Below are 13,314 nucleotides of genomic sequence, written 5' to 3' on the forward strand. Positions count from 1 at the left end.
ATATATTTTGCACTTGGGAGACAGACATGGAAGCCGTGTATGCCCATCATGAGGAATTTGTGTCAGCAGAACCTTTTATATCACAGATAAACTGCCTGAAGCTTGCTTGTGTTGTGCCTTGGGTTGAGTGACCAGTGGCTTGATGTAAGTCCAGGCCACCTGAACAAGATGGCAAATGGAATGAGCACTGGCCCAAACAGTGCTTTGTACCCAGGCTGGACAATAATTGATCTATTCCAGGTCTTATATTCTTCTTAGTTTGGGGTTTTTTCTTAATAACTGTGACTTATAACTCAGCTTTTCTGAGGTGGCCAACTCCTTGGTGATTGTGTCATCTAACGTAACAAATATAGCTATTTAAAATCTGAGTTAATCTGAAACTGCTCCCTTTGCGTGTTTGCTTTTTGTGAACACAACAGCTTTCAGATAGCTTTTGTTTTTCTTGACTTGCAGTCAGTTAACAAATGCTGAATGTTCAATAGAAGTTCAAAACCAAATTTAGATTACTGTAGGTTTATTCATACCTCTCTCAAGTTAGTTTGCTCTTTCAGTCATAATGTTCCTGCCCTGTGAACCACTGAGCCATCCTTGCCAAGGCTAACAATTTGTAGGAGTCAATTGGATTCCATGTCCTACTAATGAACTCAACCTATACATTGCTAAATAAACTGCTGGATAAGTAGGTAAAGCAAACTGTAGCTCTGTTTGTAATGCTGGAATGGAAAGTGTCCCCTGGCCTGACAGAAATGAGCCTTTCCTGATTTGTGGGTCATCTCCTGACTAACTGTACAAGCTAGGGAGCAGACAGATCTAATCTACCATGATAAAGAATGGATAATGAATGAATATTTCTGGATCCACAACTTAAGCAACTTATCTGGTACTAGCAATATGAACTTCAGGGGGAAGGAATACGCTTTTCCACCCTATCTGTTAAAACTTTTTGGTGAATGGCCACCAGCAGCAGCAGTGCAAATCTCAGACTTTCATTCCCCTAAGTGAAACATCGCTTCTTTAGATTTTGTCAAACACTGCAATCTGAAGATCAGGTTTCTGCTTGCTGTAATCATGTCTCTTCCCTGCACACAAGTCAAGACGACTGCAAAAGTAACATTGACAAACCCATGCAGGATTTCAGTGATTTCTACTCCCTCCCTAGTCCAGATTTCTTATTTTTTGCATCATGTTGGATGTCTGTCCTGGATATGGTAACATTCCTTTTTCTACAGTCAAGTGGATATGTTTAAAAAGTTGTGAAACTAGGGTTATCCAAAATATTGGACGGACAGTTCAATCTGAACACTTCTGCAGATGGTGTACTGTCAGCAATTAAACTTCCCAGGAACAACAGACACAACAGTGTTTCAAAGATTGCTCAAAGAACAAGAGGAAGATTCAGCCATATAAAAAAAAAAAAATGCGGGGAGGGAAGGCAGACAGAAGTTATCCTTGCTAGTGGCTTAGCTGTGACCTTGAGTTATGTCTCTTGGGATGCTTATCATACTGTTTCTGACTGAGCCTGTACTGCTTCTGACTGAGCCCGTGCTGTTTCTGTTGAGGTGCTATGCCCCATATACTCTTTGTCTTGTAAGCTCTTAAATTCCGATTTGATCATGCTTTGTTCGTGCTGTGTTAGAACCTTCATTAAGTTAATTATCTACATTATCTATATCTGAAATACTGCATAGTATGCAGGTGCTGCAGTGAGCAAGTCTGACATTATTTTCGGTATGCTTGTTAAATGCAGCATGGGACAGGTGAACTGTTTGATGATGAGACTAAGCACCTCTCTTATAAAGTGAAATACATTTGCCTTGAAAGTGCTTTTTGAAGAGCAATTTAGCAGGAACTGACTAACGCCCTTTGCAGCAGAGGGAAAGGAATTGTTTGCAGGTTTTTGGTATTGACGGCACTGGGAGGTAGAGATGGAAGAAAGTAATTTTTCTGGCTTTAGCGCTTATAGGATGCTGTCACATCTCTAGCTTCGCTTGCTTGAAAGCTCAGCCTGATTCTTGAAATAATCTGAAATAATGGCCGCAGTACTGCCAATGGCAGTACTTCTATCAGACAGAATTTCTGCTTAGAAAACCTCTTGTATGTGTGATGACCTCAAGACAATTTCCACTCCAACCTGCTGCTTCACTAAATTGACTGTTACTCCCCATGTATCATAGCTCACTATCTTGTAGACTTGTGTGCAAGACAACTTGTATTCAAGACTGGTTCTGTCATTACCATAATGTCCAAGCAAGCAGAGATCTTGAAATGTGCTGTCATCTCAAGATGCTGAGATAGAAGAATCCAGTAATCCGTATTCCAAATGAACTGAACAAACTGACAGACTGCCCATGATCATACAATGAAGCACAGTGTAAATAACAGATAATTCACCATCTCTGAAACCCCAGAAATCAGTTTAGTTTCTTAATAAATGATGATTAAAATTTCCTTTAACAGTATTAAAGCACATAAGGTTCTGTTCATGCAAGAATTTTCTTGACAGAGCAGTAAATAAATGGACCCCCCCCTTTGCAAATGCATTCAGGCAATGCTCCAGCTAATAGAAGGTCTAATAATCATTAGAATCACACCACCATTTAATTCAAATGTCCTGGCTGCAACCCAGCCATAGTAATGTAGTTCCACCTGACTACCTAAACTCCTTTTGTAGTTGCAGTGGTCTGATGTTCCTATTCTAACAGACACAGGACGCCCACTGAAGTGCCTGACACCGTAGCTTTTTTCCTTTTCATGCTTTAGTTGTGCTAAGGACTACTATTCCTGCTCCAAAGAGCATCCTGCCCTCTGAGTAGACTACTTAAACACACTTAACATGTATTTTTTGGTCGCTTTTATCTGCATTCAGTTTGGTGCTGCTGTGCCTTCCTGAACGGGGGTCTGACTTTTGAAGGGAGTAGCTAGGCTTCTTATACACTTTTTCAAGTCCTTCCTGGGTCAGATTTATGATTTTACTAAAAAAAAAAAAACAACCAACCCTTCAGCTGAACAGTACCACCACTTTCCCTCTTTTCTTCCTCAGCTATTACCTAACAAGGTAACAGAATGGAGAACAAACAGCAAAGCAACGGTGAGATGAAAGAAAATAAGGTGATGAAGAAAAAAATGGTGAGTGAATTCCCCAAATCTTCTGTTAACACATTTGTTTGCTATTTGAGGACTGGAGGCAGAAAATAACTATTTGGAACCTATATGAGTACTTGCAGGCATGGCCTCAGTGTCCCAAACACTGGAATGCTGCTGTTTCCTTTCTCCCTTTGGTACCTGGACTGCTAGTAGGCTTTCCGTGCAGCTGCATCACTGGCCTCTAATTTTTTTCTGTGTTTCTCTTTATACGTATGTCTGGTTTGGAACAAGCCAAAATGGTTTAGGCAAACCATTGTGGGATTACGTGACTTTAGGATAGGTTAAAGCCTCGCTTTTATGGGAGGGACTCTGTCACTGAGGACAGCATTAACATTTTGGAGGAGAGTTTCTGTGCCTTCAAAAGGAAATTGTAGGAGGATGTATTCTGTGGAAAAAAGCTTTGATTCTGCCTCTGACACCTTTCTTCTACAAGAATCTGCACAGCTGTGTGTTCTTCCCCTTTTTCCCCTTCCACTCTGACATGGGAGAGAAGAGCAAATGGATGCTTCTTTCCGTGGGAACATGGAGATTTGAGGAAGGGGAAGCTGCCAGGATGAAAATTTGATGGGTGTAGAGAGTAGCATGTGTTTAGTTTCTGTAACTTACTAATGGTGATTGTAAAAGGTCAAAAAATGTGAGTGTGTTAAGGTGAGAAATTATGTACCTATTAATCACATGCAGCCATATTATCTATGAACAGAGCTACTTGCACTGTGCTATTTAAAATGAAACTAAATAAAACACAGGTGTCTGATTAATCTCAAACACACTCCATGTATTTTAGAGGCTTGGTTCTCCTAACTTGACTTTTTTACTACTTATGACCATTCAAAGACATTAAAAGCGATGTCCGGATCATCTGTCTATGCTGAAATTTCTCCACATGTACAATAATTTTATATGTTAATGAGTAGCATTTGGCTTTCTATTCAAACACTGCTCAGCTTGATCTGAGCCAAAGACACTTCAAAATTGCTGCATCATAAACTGCTTTCAAACCTGCAGTGCTTTATGGTATTACTTATTGTGTCTTTGAGAGCTCTAAGCTAGTTGCGAGGTACGTAGCATGTCAGAAGTGGAAACAGCACAGATTTACACCAATATTAAGTGCAGTCATCTGGGAAGAGCTCCCAGATGCACTTAATACTCATCCATTGCCAACTAGAAGGTGTAGTTTAACTCTTGGCAGTTCAAAATCTCCATGTTTGCAAATAGGTACCTTCAAAAGTAATAGCTGAAAGCTTTTCTCTTCCCCAGGTAGCGTGTTTAATCACCATCTGTTACACAGCAGCACTGTGGCGTGTCAGATCTACGCCTCCTAAGGCTGTGGAAACATCCGTACGCCGGGTAGTTAACATCTTAATTGGCTACAAGTCTTGTGGTATCTTTCACTTTCCAGCCTCGGCACCACGGGAAAACGCTTCCCCTCCTTGCTCTAGCCTCTTGCTCGCAGCCAGGCAGCCTAGGTGTCCCTAGGGGTCCCCCCCGGGTGTCCAGGCGGCACCCGCGGCGTGGGCAGCCCCGCAAGCCGCGGTCCCCCAGCCCCGCGCCGCTCGGCGGGGGCCGCGATGAACCCCCAGCCGTGACCTTTCGCTGCGCTGCCGGTGGGTGCCTGCGGCGGGAGGAGGCCTGCCGCGACGCCACGCGCACGCCCGCCTAAGCTGCGCGCAAGCACGCAGATCGATGGCCGGGGGCTCTTCCGTCCCGCGAGCCCGGCCGGCAGCCCCCGGGCGGCGCGCGCCAGCCAGCGACTCCCTCCCCTCCCGGGAGCCGCGGCCTCCCGTCGCCGGCGCTGCGGAACGGGGCCAGGGCGGCCCGCGCCGCCGCCGCCCGCCCGGGCACCCCCCCCGCCCGCCGCCGCCGCCTCCCGCGGCCGCGCCCCCGCTGCGCCCCGCGCGCTGCCCGGCGGAGATGCGCGGGCGCTGCGCCCGTGCGGCAGCAGCATGGACCGTGCGGCGCGGGCCGAGGCGGCCACGCTGGTGGCGCTGGGGGAGGGGGGCGGCCGCCGCCGCGCAGGCAGCAGCGTAAGTAGCGCGGAGCAGCGCGGCGTCGCCCCGGGGGTTTGTTTTGGAAATGCCCGTCGCCGCTGTAAGCGGTGGGCGATCGGCGGGGCGGGAGCGAGCCCGGCGGCGTAGGCAGGGAGGCGGGCGGGGAGCCCGGCCTGCGCTGCCCGCGCCTCGGGGACGATTAACCGGAGAAGGGGCGATTCCGGCCCCTTCCCAGCCCTGTGGGGAGGGAGGCAAAGCAAGGCTGGTGCAGGGCGGCTGTGGGAGCCGGAGTAGCTCCCCGCCGCTCCCCCGAGAGCGAGGCAGAGCTCAGGTTGCACGGCGGCGGCGCCGAGCCCTTCCCCGCTCGGAAAGTTGTTGGTGCCGGTGCAGGAGAGGCCGGCGGCGGGCAGAGCTAAAAATACCGCGGCCGCCGAGCCGGACCCAGAGGACGGGCGGAGGGCAGCGCCCGGAGGCGGTGTGCGCCCGCAGGGGAGGGCAGCCGCCGCCGCGGGTGAAGCGACCGGCGGTGGGAGCGGGCAAGGCGAGGGCGCAGGCTGCTTCGCCGCTTCTCCCCGAGCCCGCCCGGCCCGGCCCGGGGGCGAGAGGCGCGGAGGGTCCCCCCGTCTCCCGCAGCCGCGGGGCAGCGCAGCCGCCGCGGCAGCCCGCGCACCTGCCGCCGTCGCCGGCGGGGCTCGGCGGGCGCGGCCGCGCTCCCAGAGCGGGGCTGCTTGGTGCTTCCCCAAAACGGGACCTCCTTGAGGGTGTCGAGTAAGGTGCTCCAAAATCCACGTTCCCAATATCAACAGAAAGTCTTAGCAGTGTCTGTTTAAGAGTATTAAAACTTCCTTATGTACGCCTACAAGTGTGTTTTACTCTGAGAAGGAGATTATAACTAACCAAAATACAATATTCTAAACTGTGTTTAGAATGCAAACTGGCATGCATTTAAAAAAAAGTCCATTTAAGGCTTGTAGTAGCTGACACAAACACTACACTGAACGAGGACGGGAGTTGGGAAAAGCATCTTTCAGAACGTGGTACCTTGGGATCTGGGATAAGACCAGAAATGCGGACTCTCACAAGCAAGCAGGTCTTTCCTGTGAACTGCACCTTTCCTGCCCGAACACTTAGTGCTGTGCTGATGGTCACACCTGCCTGCCCTTGTGCTGGCGGCAGCCACGCATGAGCACACGGCTGGCGGTGGAGGAACACCTGGGAGGGAGGCGGGGTCGCTGCCTCGTTTCCCGGTCACTGTAAAACACATTGGTTCGTTCGTTTGTTTTTTTTTTTTTTTTCCTTTTGTTAGTGTTGCCACAGGGTTAATGTTGTTCTGAGCAACAGTTTGATTTTTTTTTTTTGTGTGTGTGTGTTCTTGCTTCATTGTGCTTTCGTCTTTTATCTGGCATTGCTGAAGCCTGAGCAAATATTTAAAATAATGTGTGAGGAGACAGATCATGGAGAAGTTGAAGTTCATGTGCCAAGAACTGTAAAACTCTGAATTAAGTCTGAGGTTTTCTGCAGCAGGCTGTATACTTGAAAAATTCTTGGTATTGAAGTAGGCTCTAAACCCAGCTATTTGCAACACTTGAAAATAACGTGGATGTGGGGTTTTCTAATTTGGTGTCACTTCTGTGATTTGGCCTGCATTATCTTCCGCTTAGCCCATGTGCATACAATTTGCCTGTGCTGAGAGGTTTAAGCATTCGCTGGAGTTTTTAATACACGCGAGGCTATATGATCCGAATCATTTTGTTTGCAGGATTTTTCTGATGAGTCTAGCATTGTTGGAGCAGAGCCCTTTAGCAATATTGCATCAAGATTACCATATAGCACTTGTGAGCTCGCGTTTATCATTTGTGAGCCCTTTGGGAGCCGCCTGGTAGACCTCCAGGAATATTCTCCTCCGTGTCATTAATTCAGAGTAGTAGCAATTCCTCCTAAGTGTAGGAACACTTATGCATAGTGGAGGAATATTGGACACTCTACTATGAGGTGTTACCCCCAGAAGCTAAATAAAGCTTTGTGTCAAAATTTCTACTTTTTGCTACCAAAGTACTGGTGCAAAGCTTTGTGTGTGTGGCAGGTTCATTTTAAGAAGCTGGCTAATAGTAAGAAATTGTATTTGGCTTACGTAATGAACTCAACGGGATATATTTCTTACATGAGGCTTTTCCCCCTGTACACTTGCTCCTGACCTGGCTGAAAACAGGCTGGTTAATGAACTGTGTAATCTTTTTAAAAGTTCCCACATCATGTGGAAGAAGTTAAAAACACTCCACAGGGCACGTTTTGAGCCCTCGGGAGTGGCAGCTACGGAGCGCGGCAGACCCCACACGTGCCGGGCTGTGCGCTGCAGTCCCTGCCCTGGCACCCGAGTATCTCGTCCCTTCGTCACGGATAACAGTGAGTCTACGACGACAGTGTGGAGCGTGAGCTCTGGTACATGCTAACCACCACGGTGCCTTCACTTGCCCTGCTGTGCCTCTGAGGCTGCTGGAGCTCGTTCCAGTCTATCGTCACTGCTGCCATGCCATGGGCTAGCTACACAAAGCTAGTTTATGCTCCAAATCTTCATTTTCCAAAGCGAACACACAGCTTTGTGCAGTTGACAGAATGTATTCGCTCATTAACCTGTTGTGTCTGCTATAAGTGATAGAACTGAAGCTGAGTTTATTAGGCCTCCTTAAGCCCATCTTTCTCCCTTGGAAAGGATTGAGGCTTCAATGAATGATGAGGCTGGAAGTAATTTCAGGCTGTGCCTGAAATTCTAGATTCTTAGCAGAGTTTTGAAAAAAAAAAAATTCAAAACACATTAAAAAGCCATCCGCTTTAATGTACTCACAAGTCAAGAAAGGTGAGTTGGCTTTCATAATCTACAAAACAAGGTTCACAACCAACCAGCCACCAAAACACTAACTTTTTCTCTTGGGAATGGCAGTGGTCACTTCTGCCGCTCTCTGTAACGCAGCAGGAGAACCGAGTGGCAGAAGGTAATACTGGGGAAGGTGGAAAGGACCCCTAACGCAAAATGTCTCAGATCAACTGACAGGAACTCCAGTATCTAAGCAGTCCGACCTTTTTTCAACAGCTAATGGGGAAGAAGAAATTGTTAGCAGAGGTAGGCTAAAAACAGGACGAGGGGGATGGAGGGAGGAGAGCTGAAAAGGGAGAGGTACGGGTGTGTCGCTGGGGAAAAAGGGCAAATGACATCTCCACCAGAGTGTGTGTGTGGCAGCAAATTACTGTTGGAGACTTGCATGTGGATTACAAAACCTAGTTTGTAGGCATCATTTTAACTTCTTTGGTCACAGTTGCACTAATCCTTATATGCATGGGAGTGGGGGGCACACGATCTCAGAGGCTTTCACCTAAGTCAGGTCTACCCACAGACCTGTTGCATCGAATACATGCTACTCCTTGCTTTGCTGTGTTAGTGGTGAGTTGCCAACAGTTTCCTCTGTTGAGAATATGCTTCTCCAGCATTTTACATTTTGGTGTGCGGCTGATAGGATTCTTGCAGCAAAAATCTGTGAGGTTGAAAGAAGCTCAAATGTTCATTTATGCCTTGGTAAATGTTAACTGAGATGCTGTCACTTCAAATTTACTGTTCCTTGGATTGCAGCAGGGGGAAGTGTTTCAGGCCATTCTGCAGGAGCTATGCAAGATAGCATAAGGAGTGTTTAAAACCTGAGGTACGGTAATTTAAAGCATACTAACAGTGGCTGCATCTTTTCTTTGTTTTTCAGAATTGGTCTGGGAGTCTTATCGTAGCCTCTTTAACTGGTGCTTTTGGGTCATCTTTTCTTTATGGTTACAATCTCTCGGTGGTGAACGCTCCTGCAGCGGTAAGTGACTGACAGAACTGGAATTGGGTATCAGTAGAGGGCAGCCTTGTCCAGCTAGTGTGCGCTCCTCAGCATCCTGCTTCTGCAATCCTGATGTAGCAGAAGAGGTTAAATCTCATATGGTACCTTTCCTTTGCCTGAAAGCTTCTTTCTGCTGTCCATGAGGTTTTCACATAAATTCAGTAGCTGTCAGGAAACTAAACGCTGCTGTTGAGGTGAGTGGGTGCGCATGGTTTGTTTCTCATTCTCCCCAAGCCCCGAATAACACTAAATCTTCTTGCACGCTTTTGCGTGATAAAGTATTTTTAATAGTCTGTCTTTTTGACTAGTGAGTATTTGGTAGCTGTATGCACGTGTTCAGCAACTTCTGTACACATTGTTCAGTACTGGAGGGTTGCACAACATTTCATTCCCACAGTACCAATATTATAAATAAAGCCCCTGGCTTCCTCTTAAATAATGGGCCTCTTCTTCTGCATTTCGTGGCAATGCCTTGTTTGGTTCTGAATTCAAAATGGCTGTGTTATCCATCTGTTGGCTGCAATGTATGGAATAGATTTGATGAATAGAGTACTGTGAGATCAGTGTAGAATATTTGGGGGGATTTCATTAAAATATCAGTTATCACAACTGGAAATCTGAATATTTTGTTTTTACACTGGCTGTCTAAAGATCCTCTTAATTCAGTCAAGCACAGCAGTAAGCAATTCAGTGGAGTTACAAGCAACACTTTCAAAAAAGTAGCTAGTAAATTTTGGGAACTAACTGTGGAAATTCCATTTCAAAATAGTTCTTTTCCAAAGCTAAGCTCCTTCTTTTATGGAAATCTCTTACTAGAATGTGTGGCTAGGTTTCCACCTAAACAGGTTGGTCACATTACAGGTGGATGCAATATTCATGCACATAATAAAAGATTTTTTTTTTTAAATTTATGTTTCTTATGTGTATTTTATTTGGTAAACTGACGACCCAAAGGACTAGGAAGAGACTCACCATGTAGGAAGTTTTAATTGCCCCCTTTGTAATTTCTGAGAATTTTCTTGAAGTTCCTGGTACTTTTTGTACCCATAACACAGGGTTAGACATTTTGGATGTTTATTCTAGCATGACATGTCTAGGCATCACTTCACCTTGTAGTTATCAGAAGGTAAACATGGCTTGGAAGAAATCAGCAGGAGGCTGAAATTCTGTGAGCAATGGTATTGATTGTCCTGATGGTAGACATCCTTCCTGCACTGCCTCGGTACTGTCGACAGAGCAGTGAGAATGATCCAATTTCTAAACTTCTAAGTGCCATTTAAAAAATGGGCTGTCCTGGTAATCAGAGCTGTGCTGCCACTTTCTGCAGGAGTAAAGGAAGGAAAGGATGATAGGACGTGCTCTTTGGCAGCACTCAGATGGTTAGGCTTGAACCATGTGATAGATTATAGTGGTGACCAGAGTGTGGGTGGGAGGTTGAAGGTGCAACTGTGCTGTGACAAGTGCTAAATTCCAGGCCTTGTGGTTAGTAGCGCGTCCAGGACTGTCCATTTATGCTTGAAATCTTTACTGTTGCTTTTGGACTGAAACTGGGCACCATGTTGATGGCTTTGGTCATACTGTTGACAGGTATGCATGAACTCTGCCCTTTTCCAGCATGGTGTTGCAGTGTCTGTTGGAGTACTTCGTGTCCTTCTTATTCCCATTAAGCCATACATTAGCTTGGGCTAAGGAGCAGTCTTAGTTGTACACCCTACTGACAAAGAATACATAGCTGTGTAGTTCAGGAGCAAAATACCAGTGTGGCCTGTGGTAATTTCTCTAGCCCCAGGATTAATCTCTGTCATCCATTTGCCCAGGGCAGGCCACCTCCCTGTCCCTGTCCCCACAGCTGCAGTGACCAGGTTGAAGGGAAGAGTCTGGACACTGCTTGTAGCTGCGGTGGGGAGGAGCGAGCCCTACCAAAGCTGTGCTTCTTGCAGCACAAGAAAAGGAACCTTTGCCCCATCTGTTTTCCCCCTGTGTGTGTCACCAAATCAGTCTGCTGCAGGGTGACCCTTTGGGAATGCTGATGTGAGGTGACTGAGGAAAATCAAAGGGGAGCAGCTTTTAGCTGTAGATAAACAGCAGTCTTATAAGGGGTTATGTTGGGAGTGCAGTAATTTCTAGAAGCTGTAAGCTGAGTTTCATTTATAAACTTGGTAGGACAAATAACTTGTTCTGGTGATGTGCAGCTTACAGCCTGCATTGTATGAGCATCTCTCTGTAGGAAGCTGGATATCTTCTGCCTCTATTTACTTCAGTGCAATTCATTTTGATGCCTGAAGTCCTCCAACCTTATAGAAGGACTGTATGATGCTTTGAGAGGTATTGAAAAAATGCTTGATAATGACTGTTGACTAAAACATGGGATATTTCCAGGATCCTGGAACTGAACATGTCAGCACGATGACTGAGCTGGGGAGTAGGGGGCGTGGGAAGTTCATTTAAGGCTGAAGCATTGAAGAACTGTTTGTAAATTCTTGTGTACATTTCCTTTCGGTGCTGAAAGTTGTGCCAGCTCATCAAACTGCAGGGGAATACCCCTCCAGTTCTCACCGGTGAACTTTACTGCAGGTCATCTCGTAAGGTAGAGTCAGTCCAATGTCCTTTTTGTTGCAAGAGGGGCATAAACTGCACCAGCTCTGCTCAGAGCAGACATCGCTTCCCACTTAGTCCCTGTTTTCCTGTGGGAAGGAGCAGTGGCCCATCGCAGGTGTGCTTCCCGCTGCACACAGCGCTTGACCACATGAGAAACCCAGAATTAGAAGTCTCCATGGGCTTGTTCAAAGAGTTACCAGAATTTATTAAAAACATATGGGAGCATTTGGCAGTCGGAAGACAAATGCTTTAATTGAATACAAGTTGAAGCTGTCTTCTTCTGAGCTGAATTTCTATAATTCATTCCATGTACCCGTGGTGGGCAAAGTCTGTAGAACAATGATGTGCTGTGTGCTCTGTGCGGGAAACGAAGTCTCTGCTGCTTACTGCCACGCAGCCCTTGCCCCCTTCTTGTGGGCGGCTGCAGCTCTGCGTTCCTTTTAGAGCTGGTACGGGGAAAGTGAGACTGTTGCAAAAGTGTATAGCCTGCTGTGTCAGACAGTTGGATAGTTGTCACTGTGTGGGAGTGACCCTTGTAACTATGGGTAAGGTCATTTTTCTTCTCTAAAGACCAGCTCATCTCTTCCCTTGATGTAAGTTATTTACAGTTAAAGAGACAAGGAAAATATTCCTCTTACATTTAAAATATATCCCTTATATTTATATATATGTATACATACATTAAAATATATATATATCCCTTATATGTCCCTAGCACTACTACCTTAATGAACTGATGCAGCAGAATGCGAGGTATTGGTATCAGTCAGCTACCATTCCTTATAGGCTTTGGTCAGGGGCTAAAATTTTTGTATACATGTTTATGCCATTAGCGTTGTTCAGACGACTGATTAAAATCCCAAAAGAGCCTTTCCACAGAATTCAATGGATTCAAATCCGGTGGATTTGTTGGATCAGATTTGTTTTCTTCTTTGGGTTTTCATTTTCATGTGCAACTCCTCAAAACCTGTATGTGTTATTAACTTCCCATTTATTGGCAGTGGGAATCCAGACACAGGTGATGTACGTGCCAGCACGTTTATCTGTTACTATTGAGTGTTGTAGTTTGTACTTTCTTTTCTTGAATATTTGCAGTTACTTGATGTCTCCTTGTAAATAACAAAGCTATGCTGAGAAAATTAGTCATAACACAAGGGGAGAATAATTTGCATATTATTTTTAGCCATTATCATTAGCAAAAAATGCTAATAGTGTTCTAAAAATGTTTTCTCTTAGTATTCATTACTATCAGAAATGAACTTCAAATAAACAAGAAAATATCTGAATCTAAATATAACCTGAGTATTGGTGTTAGAGAGATAAGAACTATTACTTGATTTAATGGCAGATTGATTTGAAAGTTGACTGTGAGATTCTTCTAAATGGACCAAGCACCAAATTGACTTTTTTTTTTTCTTTTTTGATTTTTTTTTTCTGTCTGTTTGTATAGAAACATATAAGATAGGATGGGAGAAATATCCCTGTCCTCCTTTTAATTCAAGGCACAAGAGGCCTACAAGAAACTTGATAGAAGGAAGACAGTAAGTGGTACGTTCTACCTCCACCATTCTTAGGCACTTTGCAGGTGGAGAGGTAGTGTTTCGAACTAAACAAAGTCCTCAAATCGAATAGTCCATGTGTCCAAGGCTGGAATACCTAAAGTTTGGAATTCCTAATTTGAACAGGGAAAACGTGCTATTAGGCTTATAGTGCTGAGG

At 45.6% G+C, this 13,314-nt stretch overlaps 1 protein-coding gene across 2 annotated transcripts in view; it reads left to right on the top strand.

Moving 5' to 3' along the window:
* Positions 1 to 3,063: 3,063 nt before the first annotated feature.
* SLC2A9 (solute carrier family 2 member 9) overlaps positions 3,064 to 13,314 on the top strand; it is a gene marked incomplete at both ends in the record, with an annotated part of 106,676 nt that continues 96,425 nt past the window's right edge. Inside the window, 2 exons of one of the 2 annotated variants that reach the window (XM_082316175.1) lie at positions 3,064 to 3,126; positions 8,879 to 8,977. In XM_082316175.1, the coding sequence (XP_082172301.1) occupies positions 3,064 to 3,126; positions 8,879 to 8,977 (162 nt within the window). Of the gene's footprint in view, positions 3,127 to 5,087; positions 5,169 to 8,878; positions 8,978 to 13,314 lie in introns of those variants that run through there. The other variant, XM_082316174.1, reaches the window with a different exon arrangement.

The sequence above is a fragment of the Platalea leucorodia genome (genome assembly GCF_965183815.1).
Source record: "Platalea leucorodia genome assembly, chromosome: 6".
Taxonomy (NCBI): Eukaryota; Metazoa; Chordata; class Aves; order Pelecaniformes; family Threskiornithidae; genus Platalea; species Platalea leucorodia.